At 51.4% G+C, this 24,961-nt stretch overlaps 8 protein-coding genes across 8 annotated transcripts; 6 read left to right on the forward strand and 2 right to left on the reverse strand.

Annotated features, from left to right (window-relative positions):
- Nucleotides 1-25: 25 nt before the first annotated feature.
- GIQ15_03111 (mitochondrial cytochrome c oxidase assembly factor) lies at nt 26-1,956 on the reverse strand (the record flags this gene model as incomplete). The annotated part of the gene is made up of 4 exons (XM_033550528.1): nt 26-1,269; nt 1,318-1,459; nt 1,522-1,598; nt 1,656-1,956. The coding sequence occupies 4 exons, from the start codon at nt 1,954-1,956 to the stop codon at nt 26-28; spliced, it is 1,764 nt and encodes a 587-aa protein (XP_033407689.1).
- A 972-nt stretch (nt 1,957-2,928) lies between these two features.
- GIQ15_03112 (uncharacterized protein) lies at nt 2,929-4,628 on the forward strand (the record flags this gene model as incomplete). Its single annotated transcript, XM_033550529.1, has 3 exons — nt 2,929-4,090; nt 4,139-4,526; nt 4,589-4,628. 3 exons carry the CDS (start codon nt 2,929-2,931, stop codon nt 4,626-4,628), a joined length of 1,590 nt encoding a protein of 529 aa, XP_033407690.1.
- Nucleotides 4,629-5,841: 1,213 nt separating this feature from the next.
- Nucleotides 5,842-8,458, reverse strand: GIQ15_03113 (uncharacterized protein; the record flags this gene model as incomplete). Its single annotated transcript, XM_033550530.1, has 2 exons — nt 5,842-8,218; nt 8,286-8,458. 2 exons carry the CDS (start codon nt 8,456-8,458, stop codon nt 5,842-5,844), a joined length of 2,550 nt encoding a protein of 849 aa, XP_033407691.1.
- Nucleotides 8,459-9,230: 772 nt separating this feature from the next.
- GIQ15_03114 (uncharacterized protein) lies at nt 9,231-13,483 on the forward strand (the record flags this gene model as incomplete). Its single annotated transcript, XM_033550531.1, has 5 exons — nt 9,231-9,320; nt 9,386-12,276; nt 12,323-12,368; nt 12,482-12,852; nt 12,913-13,483. The coding sequence occupies 5 exons, from the start codon at nt 9,231-9,233 to the stop codon at nt 13,481-13,483; spliced, it is 3,969 nt and encodes a 1,322-aa protein (XP_033407692.1).
- Nucleotides 13,484-15,302: 1,819 nt separating this feature from the next.
- Nucleotides 15,303-19,810, forward strand: GIQ15_03115 (LipA and NB-ARC domain-containing protein; the record flags this gene model as incomplete). Its single annotated transcript, XM_033550532.1, has 4 exons — nt 15,303-15,388; nt 15,443-15,674; nt 15,730-16,408; nt 16,467-19,810. The coding sequence occupies 4 exons, from the start codon at nt 15,303-15,305 to the stop codon at nt 19,808-19,810; spliced, it is 4,341 nt and encodes a 1,446-aa protein (XP_033407693.1).
- A 1,766-nt stretch (nt 19,811-21,576) lies between these two features.
- Nucleotides 21,577-22,001, forward strand: GIQ15_03116 (uncharacterized protein; the record flags this gene model as incomplete). Its single annotated transcript, XM_033550533.1, has 2 exons — nt 21,577-21,781; nt 21,847-22,001. 2 exons carry the CDS (start codon nt 21,577-21,579, stop codon nt 21,999-22,001), a joined length of 360 nt encoding a protein of 119 aa, XP_033407694.1.
- Nucleotides 22,002-22,768: 767 nt separating this feature from the next.
- GIQ15_03117 (uncharacterized protein) lies at nt 22,769-23,182 on the forward strand (the record flags this gene model as incomplete). The annotated part of the gene is made up of 2 exons (XM_033550534.1): nt 22,769-22,942; nt 22,985-23,182. 2 exons carry the CDS (start codon nt 22,769-22,771, stop codon nt 23,180-23,182), a joined length of 372 nt encoding a protein of 123 aa, XP_033407695.1.
- Nucleotides 23,183-23,461: 279 nt separating this feature from the next.
- GIQ15_03118 (uncharacterized protein) lies at nt 23,462-24,388 on the forward strand (the record flags this gene model as incomplete). Its single annotated transcript, XM_033550535.1, has 1 exon — nt 23,462-24,388. One exon carries the CDS (start codon nt 23,462-23,464, stop codon nt 24,386-24,388), a length of 927 nt encoding a protein of 308 aa, XP_033407696.1.
- Between the last annotated feature and the right edge of the window lie 573 nt (nt 24,389-24,961).

Genomic DNA, 24,961 nt, shown 5'->3' on the forward strand with positions numbered 1-24,961 from the left:
GTATATTGTAGAGATAGATATATTGTTATAGGGATAAGAGAGAGCGGATGGCCTGCTCGGCGCGCTGGGCTTCGACTCTGCCCTTCTCCCCCATGCGCTTGATCTGGCCGACGAAGAAACCGATCTTGCCCTGCTGCCCCTGCTGGATCTGAGCGACCATCTGCGGGTGTTTGGCCATCACCTCCTGCGCCATCGCGACGTACTCTTCCCTCGACAGCGGCCGCAGCGTCAGGCCTTCTTGCTCCACGATCTCCTGCACCGTCCGGCCCTGGTCGTCGCCGTCGAAGATCGTGGCCAGCAGCGACTTGGCCGTGCTGCCGGTGATCTTGCCGGTGGTGAGTAGGTGTACGATCGCTGCCAGGCTCGCGGCCGGCACTCGCTGGGCGTCCCAGGGCGAGTCGGACTTGCTGAAGAGGCCGCCGAGTTCGTGCAGGACCCAGTTGCCTATCGACCTGCCTGGTTCACTTGTGCCGGTACTTGTGTCTTGCATCGATATGAGAGCGTCGACGGCGTCCTGGTAATATTCTAGCCGCGCGCAGTCGTCGAGCTCGACCAGCGGCTTCGAGTCTTCCATCGTCAGCGAATACTCCTGCATCAGTGTCTTCAGCATCTCGTCTGGGGCCGGCGGCATGCTTGCACGCAGCGCCTCGACCAGGTCCCGACCGACTATCACCGGCGCGATATCAGGGTCCGGCATATATCTATAATCAACCGACCCTTCTTTCTCACGCAGTTTCCTGGTCTCCGTGCTCCCTATCGTCCAGCCACGAGTCTCACCCTCGATCTTCCCGCCAGCGTCAAGCACAGCTATCTGCCGGTCCCGTTCGGCGATGATCGCATCCTCGACCGCCTTGAAACTGCTCAGGTTCTTGATCTCTGTCCGCTGGCCCAGGCCGGATATGCCCTCGTACCCGTGTGCACCAGCTACATCACCCGTTCGTCGCACAGATACGTTAACGTCAGCACGTAGACCGCCCATCTCCATGCCGGTGTTGACGGCGCCGCATGACTGCAGGATGGACTGTATCTTCCTCACGCAGGCTGCTGCCGTGGCGGGCGAGTGGATCTCGGGCAGGGTGATGATTTCGATGAGCGGGCGGGATACGCGGTTGAAGTCGAGCAGGACGGCGTGCGAGGGGAGTTCCTGCGACTTGGCCGTGTCCTGTTCCATCTGTATCTGCTTGATGCCGACTCGCACCGACTCGCCGTCTTCGGCCGCTATGCCGTCGTGGGGGTACAGGTAGAGGGCGCCCGATCTCGCGTACGGTTCTAGCAGAGTAAGCATCTCTCTTTATCCGTAGATATAGGTGTAGTTACCATAATACTGCGTGATCTGGTAGCCGGCAGGCTGGTCCTGGTAGAAGTAGTGCTTCCGGTCGAAATGGCTGACGCTCTGTATCTCGCAGCCAAAGGCTATGGCAGCCCTCAGCGCCGGTATCAGCGTCGCAGCTTGGAACCACTATCGTCGTGAGTATGTAAAGATCGTAAGAGGTATATAGATATCGTAAGAGGAATACTGACTGGCTGACTCCCGGGAAACGCGAGGTCGAACAGCGCAACATTCGCATTCGGCGCATCTTCATGGCCAGCAGAGGCTCCTACAGCAGTCAGTCTCTCTTTTCTTTCTTCTCTCTTCTCTCTTCTTTCTTTCTTACTGGAAAACAGCTTCACGTCCGTATCCAACTGAGCATGCACCTCGATGCCCACCGTCAACTCCCATCCCTCGACCTGCGACTTGTCCCTCCCCTTGTCCCTCCCTTTGTCCCTCCGTTTCGCCCTGGCCTCGTCCTTGAGCTGTTTCCGAAGAGGCACGTACTCTGGTCTTATGCTGGATGACTGTGTCTGTGTGCTGAGGAAGCGCAGAGGTGCCGTCCTACTCCATGCCCGTCCAGTCACGGGGGCCGAAACCAGGGGCGCGAGAGCAAGACGAAGACGAAGGCCGCAGAGACGGACCATATGCATGGAGGTCGGGCTGTAATGTTGGGCTGGCACGATAAGTAGAGCCTGAGCTGAGCCTGAGCTGAGCCTGTGCCTGATGCTAGATGCTAGCTCAATTCTTCGACCGTTGCTCGTCTCTATCTCTGCTCTGTTTGTTGATGATGCTAGGAAAGTCAGTCCAGCACTAACGGATTACTTGCTTATCCTTGTAACTCGGTAGTGTATGTTGATGAAAAGCTACTTGGGCGCCTCTTCTGGGGATACGGATGATATCACACTGCCATTCGCGGCCTGCTCATCCTGGTTAAATATACGCATACAGTGTAACATCTTAACCGACAGGCCGTTTCACTTCTTCTTTGTCGATGCTGCGTCTACCGATATGAGATGTCTACCACGATACGGAGTACTGAGATGTCCTTCTAGATGTATATATGTATGTAAGATGTCCGTCAAGATGCAGATACTTGGTAAGATGTATTGATACTGGCGAATCAAAAGACCGCCGCATCTTGAAGGGCACTTCTCTGGCCTTGGATCCTGGGGAAGTCTGTATTATTCCTAGTCTGGGCCTTTGTGACAAGTCATCCACGATATATACTGTACTTTATACTGTTGATATATGTATATGTTGTCCCGCCCCAGGTCATTGGCGCTTCGTGTTCGATATCCTTGTTACCTTTTCTTTTTCTTCTTCGTTAGCATCTTTATAAGTATCGTCCACACACTGATGAGACACATGCCCTTCGACTAATCCTGTCGATCGAGGCCAGGGGTGTTTCATCGTCTTCCCCGGTTGCATAGTCCACTATCGATTTCGTTGTATATATATATCCCCTCAGTAGAAGTCTCGTCGCACAGGTGACAGGCGTATCTTTAGTCTGTCCTTGCTCTATCTTCATCGTATTCCTGGTCGAACAACCCGTGATACGTCCAGCTGGGGCAGCAAGTGACCGCATAGCATATACCATAACGACGAGAGACGAGAAGATGGCGCCGGCAAAGAGCAAGAAGTCGAAGAAGTCTGCTGCTGTTCCTCCTCCTCCTCCTCCGCCGCCGCCGCCGGCCAACTTGATGAACCCCATGACGGCTTCGTCGCTTGACTATGCGCTGCCGCTGGATGTGCCTTACTCCATCCCCGAAGCTGAGCTGCCTCCAGACCACGGATACAGCATCGTCCATGACCCGGTAGACTTGCCCTTCGAGGAGGAGAAAGAGACCTCTCGACGCAGAGCGGCCAGCAGAGCAAGCGAGCCGCCTGTCACCGTCAACACTTCTGCTGCTGCTGCTGCTGCTACGACTGCTGCCCCCATCGCTATTGACCCCCATGCTGCCGTCTTCTCCTATCTAGACCAGCATGAAGAGCAGATGAGGCCGTCACACTCCAGAAAGGCCTCAGAACCGGTCATCTCAAAGGCACATAGACCCAAAGACCATACCCGGAAGGCGAGCTTGTCCCAGCTGCTCAGGACAGTGTCCGGGGGCAATTCGTCTTCCACTCGAGATCTCAGTCCGAGTCGTTCGTCTTCCGTGTCAAAGGAGTCCGAATACCAGCCTGCAACTCCGCCAGATATGCTCTTCGATCCCATCAACATGCACCTCGGAAGCAGCAAGGGGCTCTCCAAGTCGCAGATGGCCGGCTCATACATGACAGACTCAGAAAGCATACTGGAGGGTCCTACTGCTGCTGCTCCCGCGTTCATGAACTTCTCCCACCCAGAGGCCTTTTATATGCCCAAGAACATGCTCTCCTATACCATGGGACCGCCGCCTGTCTCGTCCAAGCAGGCAGACCGAGTACGGCACGACGCCCAAGCTGGTCCCCTCGAAGGCTCACGGCGTCGTTCGCAGACGTCGGAGCCGTTCGAGTGGACGGCACCCGCTGAGACGCCGCAGCATGTATATCGGAAGTTTGAAAAGCTGAACCATCGTGTTCTACGCCATCTTCAGGAAGAGATAGCGCAGCTGGAAGACGATCTTCTCACGCTTGATGACATTGATGCCGCTCGCGCTGGGTCATCGACCACCCGTACATCCCCAAGGCAGAAACAGCTAGCTGCAAAATACCGAGACCAGATACAGGACTATTCTGTACTTCAGAACAAACGGAGCGACCTACTGGATAAAGTAATACTAAAGACGGACCAGTACAGTAAGATAGCCTCCTCTTCTACGTCCCCGCATATACTAACGAATGTAGATCGAGCATTAAGCTCTTTTTCGAAAGTCGTAAAGAACCTACCTGCCGCGTCTGAAGATGACGTCGACGCATACCGTGCCTTTCTAAGGACTCCTGCCGGCGCCTCCTCGAAGAGCGAGCGAAGGCTACTAGATAACAGAACCGATCTAGTCACCATGTCCCCCCGTCCCGCAAGCGCACTACACTCTAACCCCCTCTACTCCACCATGGCAGCGATATTTGCCGCTATCCTCTTTCCCTTACTGGCATTTGGAGCTATCTCTGAATTCTTCGGACGCATCGTCGTCGTCTCCTTTGTTGCGGGTACTTTTGCCTGGTGGGCGTCCAACGGACCCCCTGGACACGACTACCTGGTCGAGCCACAGGATGGCTGGAAATGTGCCGTCATGTAAGTTACAATTCCTTCTGCCTCATTCTTCATGCTTGCTCTTTATACTAATGTGTGAATAGTTACTTTGGTTTCATGACTGTCGCGGCACTCTTGCTCTGATCGTTGTGAGATTCCTTCTTACCTCTTCTTCTGCACTCACAACTGCAACCGTTTACGCCATATACCCTTCAGCATCAGTTTTCGCTTTCGCAGGTCGATTCCCAAGTTGTTATGTTGGAGTAAAAATTACCTTACGCGCTCATGTTACGATTTTGTCCTCATTCTATTTTCCCACATTTAAAAAAAGGGTTTATTTCGGTCTATCTCACGTTTATGATTTTATGATTTAAGGGGGAAAAAACGGATTTCTTCTTCCCATGTGCAATAATTGATAATGAGCTTTAACCGTTGAGGGATCACTTCCTCCCTGGGCTTCCCCCTCCCATCGTTTGAGTGTATGGCTGGCGGTTTCAGCCCCCTGCTTGCATGCAGGCCTTATTTTTTTGTCCCTGCTAGGTTTATTACTTTGTATTACCAATATGTTTTCCACCTGAATGTACCTCTGTAAATATCCGCTCTTCCTATTTGTGTTTCTGTTTACTGTGCAGAAGTTAGGGCATACTAGTGGTTAGGAATACATTACCTTGCATGGATGACATTTATATTTGAAACTGATTTGATGCGTATGCCATGTCATGTACGCCGTAGGGCATGCGCGAAGATGAATGAACGGCTCTACTCTATGCATCCTCACTGCGAAGCGAAGTTGACGTCTACCTGCATGATAGGCAATACTAACGTCAAACACGATATTATTTATTCTCTTCAAAGATGGATAGGATAACAACGTTCAATTCAAGGGCAGATAAAAAAACATTAATAAAGGGAACCAGGTAAAAAACTGCCCTCGGTAATAATTCCACCATAGCCCGTTTAAGTAAGCCCTTATCTTCATCCTCTTTTTGTGTGTAAAAAACCAGTGGACTGGACCAACCATCCTTTTACCCCATGCACCAGTGCAAAACGAATAGTAAAAAACAAAAGGTGTACGGAAGGATACAAAACAATGTGCGGTCTACTCGTGCGCCTGGGAAGCAAGTAGTAGAGGTAATGAGAAACACGGGGGAAAGTGAACAAGTACGTTGTTAATACATGGAGCGAGGATAGGATAATTAAGGGTGTAGATTGTTTCGCATTGCTTTTCGAACGTGGATTTGTAAAGTTCTCGTAGATTGTATGGGGTATGTTTTTGATCCCGAGTCAGAGCGATGATGCTGGATCAGGAAGAAATCCGGAGATAACTACTTATACCCTTAACGATGGAATATAGAATCTATTTCGAGGGCCCTGGACCAGCCATAGGTAGCCCGTTTGGCTGACCATTGTGCATTTCGACGTCCCGAGCTTGACCCTGTCCATTCGGCTGCATTGGCTGGGGCGAAGCAACGGCTTGTCCGCGATTATCCAACAGCTGCAACTTATTCCGATCCATGATTGCGGCCTGTTCAGCGGCTGATCTGGAATATGCCATGCCGGGCGAAGGCTTGGAATATGGGGTAGACACCTGGTTCGCCTGGCCTGGAGGGTAATTCGCGTATGGAAGCGGTTGTGGCGTTTGTTGCTGGAAGTATCGTGGTTGAGCAGGGTTGGCTGAGGGTGACTTTAGGTAGGGAGTTCGTTGTGGCGATTGATTATAATTAGGCGGTCTCTGTGGTGAAGCTGCGTGATTTAAGGGGGGTTGTTGCTGGCCGTGAATAGGTTGGTATGCAGCTTGGGGTGTACGGTGAGGATATGGTTGGGTTGGGGTTTGTGCAGGGGAAGGTCGCCTCTGGGGATAAGGTGGGACTCCGTTGGACGCAGATCTCTGGAACTGTTGCAACATTCCGCTTCTGCTATATGGTGGCGACGCTCCGGCAGGCTGTTGGTATTGCGGTTGCATATAACCTGGCCGTTGGCCTGGCTGGGGATGTTGCGGGAATGGCTGAGGGGAATTAGTGGGTTGGTAGTGAGCTGCTGGTGGTGGTCTTCCCGCGTATCCTTGAGGGGATTGATAGTTCGTTGGAATATGTTTTGCGCGCGTGCTAGGCTGTCGTTGGTAAGGCGTTGTTGCAACTGGGGTTTGGTAAGTTTGCGGTCGAGCTTGAGGAGCGGCTGGTACGGGGCCACGAGAATTTGCCATATTTTGCTGCGCCTGAGCGGCCTGTTTTCGTTGCTTCGTGAAATCATCGTCCTCCATGGTGCCAGGGTAATCGGCGCTATCTAACAGAATCTTCTTGCTCAAGTTCAGCTCGGCAAGCTGCGCTCCTGTCAGTTTTGACACTGCGTATGGAGGTAGGGAAGCCACTAGCGTCGATAGACTCGTCTTTAACGTCTCGTATATGCCATACTCGGCGTCAGATGGTGTGGTCGTAGGCTCACGGTTTGCTGTTGCCCCATTGCTTTGATCGGCAGCTTTATCAGGCGAAGCTTGCGAGAGGTTTCGGAGTTGACGGTAAGAATTTAATGTTTGTAACAGATCCGATATATCGTTAAGTAGTTCCGTCATGTCGCCCTCAGATTTCTTCTTTTCGCTTTCAGGGTCCTCGGATTCCGTCGCCTTGTCAACATACGTATCCGGCTTGAACGATTCAACTGCCTCAGATAGAGTTTCCTCGTCTAACAGCTGGGGGTCCACTGCTTGATTCAAGATTGGATGATCCATTGAGGAAGTCTGTGGCTCATCCTGCTCTGAGCTAAACAGGACATTCACGCGATTGGCCCCCGATTTCTCCCACCATGCTTGATATTTGGCAGCCCGAGGAGCGATTGCGCCAGAGCTGTCAAAGGAGGGCGCAAACGAGGAATAAAGTGCCTGGAACAGGGAATTATCTTCTTTCGAAGACGCTTCCTTCGCACTGTTTTCCTGTTTCGATAATCGTGGGTGGTGGCCCGATGCCGATGGATTTTCATAGCCATAATTCAACCAGGAGCCGGATGGAAGGGATATGGAACTGTAGCCTTTTCTCCCTGGAAGGGAGCTAGATACAGAACTTGCAATGTCGAGGGGGTCTAGCCACTTGACAACAGACGGACTGCTTTCTGCGGGTCGTTTTGGAGGACGCTCCAGAAGAGGGACATTCGACCGCGGCGAAAATACTTCCCCGATAGTCCTCGTTCGGCTTCCTGACTCTTCCAGGTGTAAGGGGTTAAAAGGTACAACCTTGGTGACCACTATACCCTTTGGAAGCGCGGTTTCGTTAATGGATGAGTCGGAGAGCTGCAGGCTCGAAAATATTTGTCTTCCATGTGGAGTATTGTCCACAAGAGCCAGTGCCAATCGGTCATTGCGAGCGCTTGTGTCCAGAGTTTCAGATGCATCTTCAGTCTTGGTTGGCTTGGACGAAATGGCGGATGGTTCCTGGGGAGGGAGTTTAAGAACTAGGCGGTTTAATTCCTTTCTGAAGTTGTTCACACGGCTAGACGGCGAAGCTGGTCCTATGGACTGATGAGTCTTGCTCTCATGCCGTGGGGACTCGGCGATGAATGAGCTGATGGATTGCTCGACGTCGTGTAGGAAGGCTTGGAGTGATTGGTAGTTGGCCTTATCAACTCGAGACTGGATGGTTTGCGGTTCGGCGGCCGGTTTGGATCGCTTCACACGCTTATTATCAGGCTCTCCGGCGGACACATGAGTAAGTGGGCGTCTTAAAATTCCAAGATCGGAGTCATGCCTTAATTAGACGGTTAGAATGCGCCTTGTAGGGTAGAACCAAAAAAGAAAAAGAGTGACGGCCTTACTTCGATAAAACCAAAGATAGGTCTTTGAGGATATCGGTAAATGTATCCTCAGTATCCTCAGGCTTGGAAACCGTCCCATCTCCTTCACCTTCCTCTGCGGAGGCTTCGCGTTTTCGCTTTGCGGGTGTCGGGGTGACTGGCGCCTCAGCAGCTTGGACTGAGTTCCCATTCATATTGACTGCTGTATCACAAGCCTTTCTTTTCATTCCACCCAGATATTTCCACTTTGTAAACTGAAGGCGAGAGAATGGTCAAATCGCGCGCAGTCGTTGGATTTATCCAATTGGGGGCGCTTTCTGCATGAATCAACGGTGCTGAGCGGTAGACAGGTTTTCTCAAAAAGAGTATGCCACAGAGATCCCTAAGCATCACAGGATGGAAGCTTGCTGGAGGAGCGCAGTGATATAGGTCCGCTGGACAGTAAGGGAGCAGTAACTCTCTTGTTCTACGCGCAGTTAGTGATAACTAGTCAGGAGCAGGGAAATGTGAAAGGACGCCTACCCAGCAAACCGCACAGCCCACCACCAAAGACGGAAGCGCGTCTTAAATTGGGTTCACAGTGCTATAGCAACAGCCATGCAGCTCTCTTTTATTCCAGCTCCAGACACTCGGAATCAACGGGCGATGGCGAAACTGCAGCAGCAAAGAGGCTGGTCTTGAACTTCGCGATGGCTCGAAATCCTCTTTGGGTTGGAAGCACGTGACATCACGCTTCTTTTATAGCTGACTAAGCTTCCTCTCTCTCGAATTTCGCGACTTCAAGATTTGAGGATGGACAGTTGAGATAGCTACTTCAATCTACTTCAATTTAACCCCCCATCGCTTCGATTCCGCTGCTACTGCTGCTACTGTCGTGCCTGGTGCTTTCAATTCAATATGTGCCTGCCCTAGATAGGCTGCTAACCCTGTATCTATACGTCGATAAGGGTTATTCGGTAGAGGTTTATGTCACCTCTTCGCCAGCATGCTCGCCCTAGACTCGTGGTATTGCTGATATCCCCGTGTCCTTTTCGAAAAACTGTGCAATTCATCAAGGTAAGACCCTCTTGGTATAGCTCGGCAGATATCTGGAATCAGTTTCTTATAAACTCTTGCTATAGCCAACATGTCTAGCCCAACCTATTTTCACGCGCCGGTTTCATGCAATTCCTCAAGAGGGGAAATCCGAGGGCCCTCCGCGACCTCGCGCGCCGGATGCGCTTCTTCTGGCTCTACAACAGATAACGGCGGGAGCCTATACGTCAATTGCTCAGAAACGTCGTCCTTGGAAGCCGCCTACGGAAGCTACAGAGGAAGCTACAGGGGAAGAGAAAGAGGCTACAACTGCAGCGGTGGAATACAGGTCGAATTTGACTCGCCGGGGCCACCCTAGCTATTCGACTGTCACTGCCAGGTATCTGCATGAACTACACCCACTGCTACAGTCGAATTCTGTGGGAAAGGAAACCCTCGACCGTGCTATCCTCAACGTGTTTGATGACAAAAGCCTGGACTATATATCCAGGAACGGATACTCCGCCGGCGATGTGATGGCGTGGGCGTGGGTGCTGGCCACGCCTGACCCATATACGGCTGCCATACGCTATAAGAAACTGACGGAAGCCCCAGCTCATCCACTACGGATAGCTCCAATACCAAAGTTTGTTCTTATATCTCTCCTTCGGCGGGTCGATACCGATGAGCCTTCGTTCTATATACTCTTGGAGAAAGCTCAAGATTTATTGAGCTCCTTAGTCCACGACAGGCAACGTTCTCTACATACGAACTCTCAGCCCAGCTCCCATCGCATGCCAGGAGCGCCCCGGTATTCGGACGATTACAGTGTTATGGCCATTCTCGTCCGCTTGACCGCTATAGCGCGCAGAGTGGCACCGAAGGCCTTGTTAAGGATAGCCGAGACTTTCACGGACACGTTCGGCAATCTTACGGCGACCAAGGACCTTGACCAGCTTGGCCCGGGCAAAGCACGCCGATTAACTGAGCTATATAACAAAATGATCGCATGTCTAGCGAACAGGTGTAGCATAGAACCTTACAACTCCGCTAAGATACAACAGAAAGCAGTGTTCCATATATTACGACAGATGGAAACGTTCAACCCTCCTTTACCCGTCAACAGATTGAGCTACCAGACAATAACGCGTATCCTAGTCGCTTCTAGGATGACGAAGGCAGAAAGACGGTGGGATAGTTTCAAAGCTGTATCTTGGCCGCCGTGGAAAGAAGATAAACTTGGCATTGATGCAGAGAGGACTGAGGGGAGCAAGAGCAACGCAATGCAATCTATTCTCCAGATGACGCAGGCAGGTTACGGCTCTACAGAATGGGATAGGGCGGCCTCTGTGGTTGCGGGTTGGGATACGGATGGAACACCGACCATTCAGAAGAGGACCCTTCTTCCAAATCCAAGGCAATACCTAGCATCACAGCACCACCGTCCAGGGCCTGAGCCGATGGTATGGGCTGCTCGAATTCGTGCGACTCGAACGCTTCGGGAGGCGTGGGCGTGTTATCTATCCTCCCAGCAACAGGGCGTTCCGCTCAACGAATACATTCTCTGTGAAATGGTCGAGAAGCTTATCTACTATAAGAGGCTGCAGAAACGGTTGGAACTGGGGAGGGAAGAAGGATCGGAAACACCATATTCTACGCCTCTTGCCGGTGGTAAGGAAGTATACCCTGAACCGTCCTCACCTCGCGACGCTATTTATGTTCCCTGTGATCCGCCAACGCTGCCCGAGTTTTTGCAGGAAATATTCTCGAACGGTGCCAGGCTACCCGATAAGGTGCTGGTCTTACTCCTCAACAGTACTACGTCTTTCGAGCAAGGCATCAAGTATATCGAGCATAGCACCCTTACCGAAGACCAGATCTATTCCCTGTTAGCCCCCACCGCTCGAAATGATAGAGCGAGAGTTGACGGGCTTAGTCTGATCGGGGACATGATCTTTTCTGCAGTCATACGGTTCCTGTGCAGGTCCGCTGCCCATAGTTCTGTGGACCGTATACCACGCTGGCGCTTGACCGAATCTCTGGACACGGCGTTCCCTCTCATCTTTGCACAATCCTCCGATTCGATGCCGAATCAAGCCCGCGCTTTGGGTCATGCCATTTTTCTTATGAGAGAACGCAAACCGCAGTATATGCCTGCTTGGCATAACATCCTCAAGGGCGTAGCTCTGGGAAACCGGCCATATCTCAATTTTGACAGCCTTGATCTCCCGCCTGGTGTGGACCGAGTTCTTGCTTGGGAAGAGACGTTGATGATAGTGAAGTTCATGGAGCTGGCTTCTATAAAGTTGGACATACGGTGTATTCACCTTCTTTGCAATGGACTGATGAGCCTGATGCAAGCACTCCGCCTGCATCCGGAAGCTGCTAAAGCTGGATTGGATGTTATGCACCGGTTTGAAGGGGCTAGACAGCAAAACCTATTCGTGAGAGGAAAGTTCCCCCAGGCTATGATTGAGAATGGGCTCAAGGAGATAATCGCCCATGTCAACCGATTCCTACCTATCAGGAAAGTCAACGCTATCGATCCTTCTACTCCGCTAGTCGACGGTCTCTCAGTTCTGACGACGATACCACCCCCAGCCGTCCTCCATTCCCTCATTCGCACATTCGGTCTTGGGGGAGAGCCGCAGTCCATCGTGGCGACTCTGCGTGTACTTCAGCTAGAGGCCGACGAACTCAGACGAGTGACTGAGCTGAGGCACGGGGGTCGGAGGATGCTTCGTCGAGCAATCGTCGCGTCCAGGGCCTTCCTAGAGAATAACTTGGGATGTGTTGGAAGGGACGTAAAAGTGCCACGCATACATCCTGGTTCCCTTGCACAGGGGGCCCGTAAAATCGTGGAAGCAACCCAGATCATGGCTCCCTGGCCGTCTGATGATGAGATGGAAGCATACGTTCAGCGAGACATGCACGAGAACGGAACTATAGAGATCGATGGCGACGACGGAAGAGTGCAGACCCAGACCTCGAGATCTTTGTAACATTTAACCCTCTATGTAACATTATACCTGTTTCAATACTAGACATAACATCGAATTTCCGTACTACACACATATATGTTTCTACTATGTAAGTGGCTATGTTTTGAGTGGACCCGCGGATAGCCAAGGGCGTCATAAAAAGAAAAACACCGGCTATTCTCCCTCTACAACAGATCTCGACACAACGTCCACTGTATATAGGTCGAATTCGACACAGCGTATACCATGGCTGCACGAGTATTCCGCCCGGCGACCCTAACCCTTCGCCAGTTCCCCGTCGTCCAGGTCCGCCGCAACGCTACGCTCGGCACCAGCGCCCACGGAGCCGTGATCAATGTCCAGCAGATTCCCGCACCAGGCGCAGGACACATCCGAGTGCTGCTGCTGAATCGACCGCAGGCTCGCAATGCGATCTCACGGCAATTGCTGAGCAGCTTGGGGAAACACATTGACGAGATCAAGGCGGAGCAAGGGAAAGGTCCAACTCGGGCCCTGGTGCTTGCGAGCAATGTCGATGCCTCGTTCTGCGCGGGAGCAGACTTGAAGGAGCGAGCTACTTTTACGAAACAGGAGTGAGTCGTGATATCCATGGTGCCATTGTTGCAAGCCTTTACTGACTGATGGCCGTTAAGCACGGAAGCATTCCTGGCTGAACTCCGCCAGACATTCGCCAACCTGGCCAGTCTACAGATTCCAACCATCTCAGCCATCTCGTCCATGGCGCTGGGCGGCGGACTGGAACTAGCACTGTGCACGCAACTGCGTGTCTTTGGATCTACGAGCATTGTCGGTCTGCCCGAGACCCGCCTTGCCATCATCCCCGGCGCAGGAGGCACCTACCGACTCCCACGACTCATCGGCAAGAACCGCGCCCTGGACATGATACTGACCGGACGACGGGTCAGCGGTCCGGAAGCCTACTTCCTCGGCCTCTGCAACCGACTAGTCGAGGTGACGCCCGAAGAACAAGGTAAGCCCGGAGAAGCGAGAGAGAAGGTTCTACAGGAAAGCATCAAGCTTGCGCAGGGCATATGCGAAGGAGGGCCCATTGCGTTGGGCCAAGCTCTCAAGGCGGTTGACGGCTTCGAAAGGGGCGCAGAAGCAGAGAACGAGGCGTATCTTGGGGTCGTGGAGACGGAAGATCGGTTCGAGGCTCTAAAGGCGTTTGCGGAAAAGAGGAAACCTTCGTTCAAGGGGAGATGACGACGATGATTAAAGACGGTGATTATAAATCTGTTTTTTTATGAGGATGCCTGGGTGTTTTATCACGAAGATTCCATTTATTCCCATTTGGGCCATGTGATGTGCTAAAAACAACGGCACATGCTGGTGAAGTGAGATGAATGCTGATTACTACCTGTGATTCTCACCGGGTTTTGGATATTTCCAAGGCAGTTGCATTCGGCATTGAGTGAGGAGCGCATGTAAGAGTAGACGTGGCTCGATGAAATAGACAGATCGCATATATAAAAGTAGAACTATACATAAAACATAAACATACAGGCAGACATCTATATTTCCAAGCCAGTCTTAGCGATTTGACTCGTATTTCCCTACCGTCGAGATTATAATTAGGGCGTATGTTTGCTTTATCCTGCCATCCAGCTAGTTAGGCGAACTGTCGCGTGCTTGAAACCTCTTCTCTACACCTCGCATCCCGCATCCTTAGATAGGAGTCCGACTCAGCCTCTCCATCCCGTGTATATGGAAGAATATCTTAAGTTTGCCTTGGATAGGGCGAGGTCGACACTCGGATGACGCACTGCTGAGAGCCGGGCGTCAACTCTGACTCTATCAACTGTTTGCTTGCCACTCGATAGTAGTCTGTGGATGGCTTTATGCCCTGATGCAAACCGTAAGTAGTCGATGTACATGACCGTTCCATATTTGCCGCCTCTGCCATCACGAGCAGGCCAAGTCAGCATGATATGTTCACTCCCTGTTTCACACAAATGCTCGCTGCCGAGGTTTAATGGGTCATAATGACACAGTATAGTGGTGAGTTGCTTATTGAAACGGCATATCTGCATTCTGCGGTGCACTGCATATGTACCATGCACTCCATGTCGGCGTGTAGGATGTATATCGACGTATCCCTTAGGGTCCAAAAGGTTCTCGGGCCCGGGGAAGAAGGGCCGGGTCGATCCAGGATCCAGGATTCTATCAATGTTGTCTCTCTTCTCCCCCTTCCACGTAACGAGATCTATATCCCAGGCGGCTCTCTGACGAAGGGCAGTGCCCTCCATCAACGCTGCATCGTAAAGAAGTCAAAATGGAAAACCGCTGGCCAGCAGCAAGCCTTCCCCTGGTGTTGGTGCCGGGAATAGGGCTGCATCGCCCGTATCCTCCAACCAGTCGCAAGTTGTAACGCCCTCCAAAGGGCCCCAATCCTGCCGGAGACTATTTTTATCAATCCCCAATGGCGTAACGAGGATGTTCTTCTCTGCAGATACCAAGCAGAACAAGGCTGGAGCAACCCCCCACCCCCTGCCCTAGGGCCCATGGGCCGCGAAGGCTTCGCGAACGGAGAGCTTCGAGAGACGAGAGCCTGAGGTATCGTCAGTATCGTCGGGAGAGCGTCGAGGGCGTAGACAAGCAACCGTCGCAGCGCATTGCCCTATCGGTTCGGCTGGCATCGAGATATCAGGACGAACGATGGACGCTGCCGTATCCCGCACCTGACCCTCGCATCTCCACCTGGCTGAGCATCCTGCGCCTGCGCCTGCGAGTGCGAGCTCCGAGAAACCGTCAAAGTACCAGCTGCTCACAAGACTGAGAACCGCATCATCGAAGGTGTGGGTGAGAGTGCTGTGTGTGTGTGTCAGGCAGCTGCAAGGGCGCCGGGGCGACTCAGCGGTAAACTGTGCGCACTGGAACAGCCTGATGCTCAACTTCTTCTTCTTCTTCTCTTTCTCTTATTCTACCTCATCTGGACTCTGAAGCTGCTTGATGGGCCTATATATTCTGGCCCTTGTCGCTTCGTTGTTGTCTGTCTTGCACTAGAAGTCAGTTGGTCGCAGAGATGGGCACCATAGTCACAAAGCGCGGTGTTTTGGTCAAGGAGTTTGGCCTCACAGTGCTATACCAGACAGCTAATCCTGCCGTTGAGTGAGTCTTTCACCCTATCCTCTTCCTTTATGGCTTTGTACTGACTTGTGATAGCATCGTCTTTGTCCACGGCCTGAACGGAACCTCTTATCATACATGGGCCACCAAGAAACCAGAAGTATTCTGGCCCTCCGACCTCCTCCCCAAAGCTCTCCAGGGCCTCGAAGTCCGAATCCTTACCTACGGCTACGATGCGAACGTTACAGCGTTTGCCGGTGGGACGTCAAAGGATAAACTACATAACCATGCCGAACACCTGGTTGCGAAGCTGTGTGTGCTGCGCAGTGTGAGTTTACATAGGAGTCAGCCTACGGTGATGATATATGCTAACATCTGTATAGGAAACCCGCTCGAGCGAGAGACCTATCGTCTTCATCTGCCATTCCCTCGGTGGGTTGGTGGTGAAGAAGGCCCTCTGCTGCTACACCAGAGTCAGTCACCAACACACACAGCATCTCCGATCCGTCTATGTATCAACTTACGGGATCCTATTCCTGGGGACACCGCATAACGGATCCAACATCGCAAAGGTGGCCAGCAGCTTGCAGTCCATCATAAACACCGTCATACCAAAGAGACTCCTCTCCACCTCTCCGCAACTCATACAGGTCCTACAGAGCGACAATGAACATCTACAAGTCATCAACCGCGAGTTCGTCCAGATTATGGACAGATTTCACATCTACTTCTTCCACGAATCGAAACCGATGGATCTAGGCGGGACCCGGGCCTTTATCGTCGAAGAGTCGTCAGCTGCGCCGGTGATGGACGGCGTTGAGCGTATGGGCATCGAAGCTGACCACGGAAGCATGTGTCGCTATCTTGATGAAAATTCTCCTGGTTACGATACAGTGACCGAAGCGGTGCGCCGTTACTGCGCTGATGCCGCGCCTCTTGTTGCAGCTCGATGGCGGCAGGCAAAGCGGGAGTATTACCTTGCAATGCAGGATGGGCTACAGGTCCAACAACTCACCTCTAGAGGAAGCAGCGCTCTTGATCTTCCATCCGATGATCCACTAGGTATGTTCTAGTCTCACTGACTCTTATCTGGCCATGCGACTAACGGTTTGAACATTAGAACATTCTGTATCTACTATTTCAGGGCCACCAGAGTCCACAATATACACCAACCCAGAAGCTCTCGGCAATATTGAGCAACCTACACCCCTACAGATAGGCCATAAGGAAGAAACACTTGTCACCGTTAGCCCTCCTGGCTTCCATCCCAACGCCGTCTTCTTTGGAATGCAAGAGGAAATGGCCCAGCTGGTGAGTGTGCTGGCCGACGAACGGAAACGGGCTCAGGGGCCGGTGGCTGTTTTAATCCATGGCGGCCCAGGTACCGGAAAATCTCATTTGGCCAGACAATACATGTACGACAATGAGGCTTCCTACCCTGGTGGTATTTTCTGGATCGACGGCAAGACGAAGGAGTCTCGTCTCAACGGAATCTGGGAAATCGCTGTAGCCGCGTCCATTCTATCAGAGGGCCAAGAAGATCGAGACCCAAGATGGCTCATGGCCGATAAATATACAGCAAATGTCAAACGGTGGTTAGAGAGCAGAGATAATTGGCTTCTCGTCTTCGACGGCCTTGGCTTTGAGCATGAGGAAGACCTAGACGAGTTTAGAAATTTTCTCCCCTTCAGACCACATACCAGCATCATCTATACATCCATAGATCGCACCCTACGGCAGAAGCAGCGGCTTTACGAACCATATGGCCTGGCCGTTAAACCGCTTGCCGTTGACGAGGCATGCAAGCTTCTATTCAGGGATCTAGGTATCACAAACGCCAACTCTAAGCAGAGGAAGAAAGCCAGAGAACTGGTTATGCATTATGAATGCTTACCGCTCGCCATTCACGCCATGGGCCACCGGCTCAGCGCCAGCGGGAGACCACTCGAAACCTATCACGTCGGCTCTCATTTGACTGATCTTCACTTAGCAGAACCGTACAGGGGTATCATGTCAGACTTGAACGCAAACGAGTACACCGAAGCACTCCAGCTAATCTATATCCTATCCTTCTTCGGACATGACGTGCCCGTTGGAATGATCCATCTCGGCCGCAAGGCTCTTGCAGAATATAACGTCGAGATTCGAACACTAGAGCGATGCGGAAGTTCAGAGAGGCACATCGATAATACATTTGCCATCCTCATTAAATACGGGCTAATAGAACGCTCCTTCGACCCGTATACATGGAACGACGTGACTGCTACTCCTACAAGCGAAATCGACAGGATGGGAATTGAACGCCGTTCCACGGACCCTACACACTCCCAGAGTAGTTCGAGCCAAGATGTGTTCTCAGGTCGACCACGCACCGCCATCGACGTGTTAAAGATCCATTCCGTCGTCCAAGGTTTCTGCAGGGACGAACTTATCGTTGAGGGCGCAAAACACTTCTGGCACTGGCTGGGGATCGCGACAAGCTTGTTCTGTCTCTCCTATAAAAATGCTACTACCCAAATCAACGCCATCAGGGGCGCAGGGCTTGTTAGAGATTACCGCGAATACCAAACCCATGCAAAACGGTTGATGCACCATTACCGGGCCAAGCTAGACAAATCGGAGGTCAACTTGGAGCGTCATCACGAGTATTTGAAAACTATGCTGCTCGACATCGAGGAAGAGATCAGACATCGATCTCCACGGTCATCCCAGGAATCATTCCGTCACCAGAGATCAATTTTTGACCATACAAGCAGCATGTCGTCCTTCTCTGAATCCATGGCTAGTGGATCTACCAAGTCCTGGGAGCAGGATATGGGTAATGAATGCACCGATTCGCCTCTGGAAATAAGCTCCCCTCAGGATTCAATGCGCCCTCACTCTATTTTCTATGGCAACCAAGGTACTGGAGTGGAGAATATTGCTGAGGATGAGGGTGAGGAAAACAAGACAGCAACTGAAATGTCTCCATCTCTATCCACCAACACGGAAGTTCCAACGCCGCCAATAAGGCAAGAAGAGCAGCCTACTCCCCCTACTAAGAAGCGAGGTAGCTTCCTCTCCGCGTTCAAGGAACCCCTTAGGCGGTTTAGAGAGCGCAAGAATCTCGGGGAGTTCAGACCAATAACTCCCACCGTCTCTCTTTCTGGAAGCTCTCGGCGGAATAGCTCCATTCTAGTCCAAGGAAGTACCAGTCAAAGGAAACCCTCTGATGCTGGATCTGTCGGCAAAGTAACAATAGCAACAGTACAACCCACTCGGCCTCCGTCTTCAAAGAGCTCTGGTGTCAACGCAGCTCGGCCTGAGTCCAGTGGAAAGCCCGCCCGCCCTCTCTCTTATGCAGCTGCAGTATCGGGAAAACCACAGTCTGGAACTGGCACCACCACCAGGCCGCGCGAGAACCCTCTCCAGCGGCCAGTACACGACAGTCCCCCGTTGCCTAATGTAGATGAGATCAAGCGCCTTTCGGCTTCAATGATGGAGGGTACCCAGATGAACTTATCGTTGTCAACTCACAGTGACCCTGGCTTACCATATCCGCCACACCGGGCTTCCGCGTCTGATCGAGGCTCACCAACAACACCAGGCTCCCCCTTCCAACATGGGCAGAATCAATTTCAAAGGCCTACGGCAGTGCATCAGCAGCATTTCAGCGATCCCAGCGTTAGCACCCAGTACTCTGGGGCCAACCCACTACCCTTACCGTACGATTCGGATGTTCAAATCACGCAGATGCCGCGGCGAACTCCAGGGTTCAACCGTGAGAACCCAAATTTCCCAGCTCTCCGCCCTGTGGGTTCTCGAAGCAGCCTCCCGCCCGGCTACTCATCTCAACCAATGTCTCGGGATCATTCCCAACTATCGCATCAATCGCTGCAGGCAGATTCTGGCAGATATTCGACCCATTCATCATCAGGTGCCCGAGCCGCCTCATTCTCCCATGCCAACTGGACGGGTGTGCCTACCCTGGACACAAGAGTGAGATTCCCAGCCAATGAATCTGCGATCGACTCAAGTGCAACCACACCTACTTCCATCGACGGCCAGCCGCTATCAAGGACACATTCTGGCCCCGGCCCCGGTTTCATGGTCGACTCAGGTGATGGTATTAGCAAGAGCGTTATCGAATTCAGCACCGTTCGTTATACCCCTCAAATCCGATTCGGAGAACTTGACCCTGTCAGCGTTGATGCTGCGAGACAACGAACCGAGCTAGCACTTAGACAGGAGCAGATGAGACGCCAACCACGCGCAGCGCCATATCCAGACCGCAACCTCATGCCGACAGCTAGTGATCCGCAACAATTGGCAGCTATAGTGCAGCCCAGAATCCCATCTCCGCCGGTGCCACGAGTCGAACAAGTTCGCCGTCAAGAGGGCAATGCCAGACCAAGAGCGAGGAGCGGTAGCACGCCTCAAGAACCCAACTGGAGTGGCTTAGGTATCAATCAGCGATTCCCTTGACTTTCTTGAATACTATACTTTCGCCCCTCTCTGGAGATTGCCCCCATTATATTCCCTATAACGATGTACCCTGATTCGCATATTTCGGGGTTTGCCTTCCAATTGTTTTTGTCCGTTTTGTTTTTTATCTTTTCTCCCTTCTATAAGGGCCACGAACATTGTTTAATATATGGTCCCATTCCTGGGAACAAAAACGAGTAAAATCACTGAAAATAAAGATGTGCTTTAGGAACCACAGATTGGAGAAGGCGTTACGGGACATCGCTGCTTCGTTATTTGCTCCCAGTTTGATCATTATGTTTTTTTTTTGTCATCTTGCTGCATTGCATCATCGCTTGTTTATTGTTTCGATTAAATGTTGCATTTCATCGGCGCAGCGTCCATTTGAAGGATTAACAACGGCCGATAGGCTGTGTATTGAGATTCAAGTATATAACGGTGCATTGGGGTTGTCAAGTGTCGTGGGAGAGGGGTGTTTCTTTCTTTTCTTTTCTTTCTTTCTTCTTTTTCTTTTCGTCCTTTCCTTATTAATTATCCTGTTTTATATAGCTGTGGAGTATTTCAACAATAATTCAATTAGCGTTAATGTGAAGATCTCACTTCATATATGGAGAGCTCCATCAAATGACGTAATAGGCAAGCAATAACAAACATATCTCCGAACCTGGCCAAAGTTGTTTTTCAGCAGGGTTGAGTACTTGACTTCTCGTCTCCAAGCTATAACAACCAATTAGCCGACGGACTCCTTGTGCGGTGATCAATCAGCTATCGGGCTATTACTACGGGCCACCTTGGCCGCGATTCCTTGTCAAGTTGTCCTCCTAGGTCGAATCAACTCCTATATTCTAGAAAACATCCACATTAGAATCAATGTTAAAAAATGAAGATATCCTTCATTTCGTCATCTATTTCTAACCTAGCTTCTTCTCTGCTAGTCTCACCGCGCATCGCTACCTAAAGTCTTTTATTATAGCTTTTATGAACAAACCTCGGTATGATAACGCGAGAAGAGGCTCCACTGCTTAGATACAAGATACCGGGGGTCTTGCAGGTATTCCACTGACAGAATCTGCATCTGCAGTAATAACGCGGCTACCAAAGGAGATAGACATCGTGCCCTGGAGGAAGCGCTAGATGAAGGAAAGGTTACTGCCCGAATTCTTCCCATGCCCTCTGCAACAGTGGTGTTCAAAGTCAGCGTTTCGCAACAATTCGAAAGTGTGGTTCGGTTCCTAAGCAAGAAGCTTCGTAATGAAACCAATTCCGTCTTTACTATGTAATTTTTGCACCATGTTTAGAGGACCATGGAGGTACTTTAACGGACGACCATTTGATTGTTCCTTATTTGACGACCCTGGCATTTGATTGACGGGACTGCGCATAAAATCAGAGCTTGGAACCTGTTAAAACGTAACCTTAGTCATCGGTTGTACATAAGCTGGGGATATGACGTTGATGGACTAGAAGCTTGAAGCAAGGAAGAAACTCAAGGAGGGATGGCGAAGATTGGAGAGTTGGAGGAGGGGGCGGAAGAGTATAAATGGAGCACAACTCTCTTCGCAAATAGATCTATCTTTCGTCTTATCATTACATTTCATAAATATACACTCCAACTTTGTGTTTGAACACCAGGTAGGTAAATTCTCAGACAACCTGTATCCTCTTCAGGGAGCTGAGATGGCCCTGCGTTCGATTGTTGCTAACTTCCTCTCCCCAATAGAAACTGAACAAACACCAATAACACACGAGAAACAACCCAAAGCAACATGTCTTTCATCACAAGAGCTGTTGTCGCCAACTCGAGGGGTATTGCGGCTCCCACACTCCTTACCGGGAGGACACAGTTGAGCCGAGCCTTGTTCTCGACCACGCCACACCACCAAAAGGGTCCTATCGAGGCAACCAAGGACACACTAAAGGCGGCAGATAGGCTTGTGTCTGATGCGGCTGTCAAGGGCATCGAGAAAGGAGGTGCGTTCCGGGAGCTGTTCACGTATCCCGTCTGATGAGCGAGCACTCAAGCTAACCCTTCACAGAAGCTGCAACCAATAAACTAAAGCACACCGTGGGCTCCGCGGCCAAGAAAGCAGAGCGGGAAACCGAAGATGTTGCGAAGAAGACGAGCAGAAAGGCATCAGATGTAGCCGACGAGGCAGCTGAGAAGGCCGAGGAATATTCAGGGAAGGCGTGATTCAACCTTGCTTCCCTATGTCCAAAAAAAAAAAGTTGATTTTTATTGGATAATGTGGTAGCAAATTGTTAGGCAAGCCGTCTGGTAGGGACAAGCTGTATTATGGATCAATATATATCAATCCTATCTTCTGGTTCCCGAGGTTATTCTCTTCCGGATATTGAGGATGCATATTTTTTAAGATTGAGCTTGGGTTCGATCGACTCTTTATAACCCGTCTCAACTGGGTGGTGGAAGGAGAAGCACATATTCTCTTGTACTTAATCCAAATTTTATAACATCCTTATCCATCAGTTCCATGTACCGTCTGGCTGGAGCTGGATCACCGTTGACAGTTGTCCCATTTGCGCTTTCTAAATCAATCAAGTATGGTCTTACTTTGCCGTTTCGGTCTCCAAATTCGTTTCGTTTTTCAACGTATCTGAATTGTACGGCGGCATGCTGCTTGGAACAGCTCGGATGTTCGATAGGTAAATCTGCGACGAGTTTTTCTTTTCCAACTAGCCAGCAACTCCGGTCCCCTAGTTCCACCGTTTCAAGCAAGTTGTCGTCTTTGAAGACATAGAGCCGCCATGCATCTTTGGCAGGCGGTTTTCTAGCCTCCGGAGGTTCATTATATTTCAGAACGATTGCCGTCGTTCCATCGTTAGACCTTACAGTATTCGTATCTGCGGCTAGGCGGCCCGTGCTTCCATAGTTGGCTTTCTCTTTTTCCTTCTCGGGCACTGGAGTTGACTGATCGGAGGCGTCTCTCGGAGTCTTTGAAAATGCGTCCTGTTGCGAAGGAAGTGGTTTGGCTGATCTTCTGGACACCTGAGGGGAAGGGCTGCGACGATGGGATTTTCGAAATGGCGAGGTTGACGGTCCCTTGTCTTCATGCCGTCTATGCGATTTATGGGAGTCCCTCTCTCTCCGGCCACGCTCACGGCTCCTTCGACGCGGTTCTCCGGAGCGATGTCTGTGACTACGTGATGCCTCACTAGAACTCACTGATCGACTTCTATACCGGCGCGATTTCCGTCCACGAGGGCTCCTGGAGCGCTTTCGACCGTCTGGACTTAACGATCTATGTTGTTCCGACCTGGAGCTGCGTGCCTTGGGACGCCCTCGAACCTCGCGGGAATGGGAAGACGTCGACCGAGATCTATGCCGACGGGATCGATGCCCGTCCTCGTGTCTAGGCATTGCGTGTGCCTATAGACCTGATAACGCGCTGGATGGAAGCTGGTGAGTCTCCTCATACTCCTGTTTTTCGGACTCAAAGAAGCAATTGTCGGCGTGAGAGGGAAGCCCGGAGTTACTTCGGGCCGACCTCTAGATCGTAAATACGGACAAACTCGAGGATCGAACACGATATCAAACCATCTTCTTTTCTCTTTTCACTCTGGACGAGGTCTCGGGGGCCATCATCGTCCTTCGGATATGTTCAGCGTGTCCGTACCAATGAGAGACATGTAACCATGCTCAAGAAATCGACGCTTCTCTGCTCATGCGGTGGTCTTCCGCATCCCTGTGCCTCGCCTCGCCTCCCCCTCGCACGCCACCAGCGGCCGACAGCGTTTGGGCAAGCGAAGCGCTTCGCTCATGTGCATAACGCTGACGGTCTGAGGCCGGAGGAGGACTTATCTTGGCCAAGTTCTCCCTCGTTCACTCCCTACGACCTTTTCCGGCTGGAACGGAATGCGCCCTATTCGAAGAAACGGTACTATCAACTCGTCAAGATCTATCACCCAGACGGACACTGCAATGGCCACCCGCACTGCAAGGATTTACCGGAGTCAGTTAGGTTGCAGCGTTATCGACTGCTAGTGGCTGCCCACGAACTACTCTCCAACCCAACGAAGCGAAGCGAATATGACAGATTCGGCCGGGGATGGTTTCAGCGGGCAGAACTCTTTGGAACTCATGGGCCGGCCGCGCGAAGTGCAATGGATGCATACTACTCTAGACGAAGACAAGTGGACCCCACCATCTTTCGAAATGCCAGCTGGGAGGACTGGGAGCAGTACCATGGCCGAAGCGGCGGCAAGCAGCAGACGCAGTCCTCCGGCGCATCTCACGAAACTTTTGCGTCGTTATTTGTCCTCTTAGCCATCTTTGGCGGGGTTGCTCAGGCCGTAAGCATTGGGAAGTATTCTGGCTTCGTCGAGGATCGCGTCAAGCAGGTCAACGCTCAATGCGGACGGTTCCTGGAAGGACGACGGCACCAGACCGTCTCGCAGATGGACTCAGTGGACGAAAGGGTCCAGAGTTTCTTGAGAAGACGAGATCCATCTGGCTATGGGCTGAACGAGGAGGAAGAAGAAACATATCGAAAACTTCTAGGAAGCCCGGATAACGGTGATATTGGTCATCTCGACTCGCGTGAACATGGCGAGAAACGGTAATATTCTGGAAAAAGGGGGAAGCCCGGTTTCCCATTTTCCACACTTGTACAGCACTCTATACATCTCTCCATTATGCATTTGAAGGTTACGTATTTGGGCGACATTGGCGTTATGGCGGTTACATATTTTTGAGGACAACGACATCAACTTCTCTACTATCCTACCCACTCGGAGATGAGACTAGGCTTTGCGAGTTACACCGAATATCAGACAAGCGTTACTCCCAAGCAGTCCAGGTCTGCTCTCGCTTTTTCTTTTACTTTGCTTCTTCTGCGACCCCCCGGCAGATACGAGATGTAGCGCCAAACTGTATTCGCCCAACTGCCCGCGAATTAGTTACATCATTGCATCATAGCAAAGCCCATTCAACAGCCAGGCTTCCACGTTCTCCCAGGCTAAAAGCAAAGGAGCGGTCTCAGCGTAAAAATGTGGCGTAAACGCGGAAGAGAGGGACGCCTTTGGTGGAGAGTGAACCGGAGCTTTGCCCCCTACGGTTTTAACTAAATAATTAATAGCTTTCACCCTTGTAGGACTTCCTGGTAAAATATTTCATGCTTTAATGCAGAGATCATC

The sequence above is a fragment of the Arthroderma uncinatum genome, assembly GCF_011692745.1.
Source record: "Arthroderma uncinatum strain CBS 119779 chromosome Unknown scaffold2, whole genome shotgun sequence".
Classification (NCBI taxonomy): domain Eukaryota; kingdom Fungi; phylum Ascomycota; class Eurotiomycetes; order Onygenales; family Arthrodermataceae; genus Arthroderma; species Arthroderma uncinatum.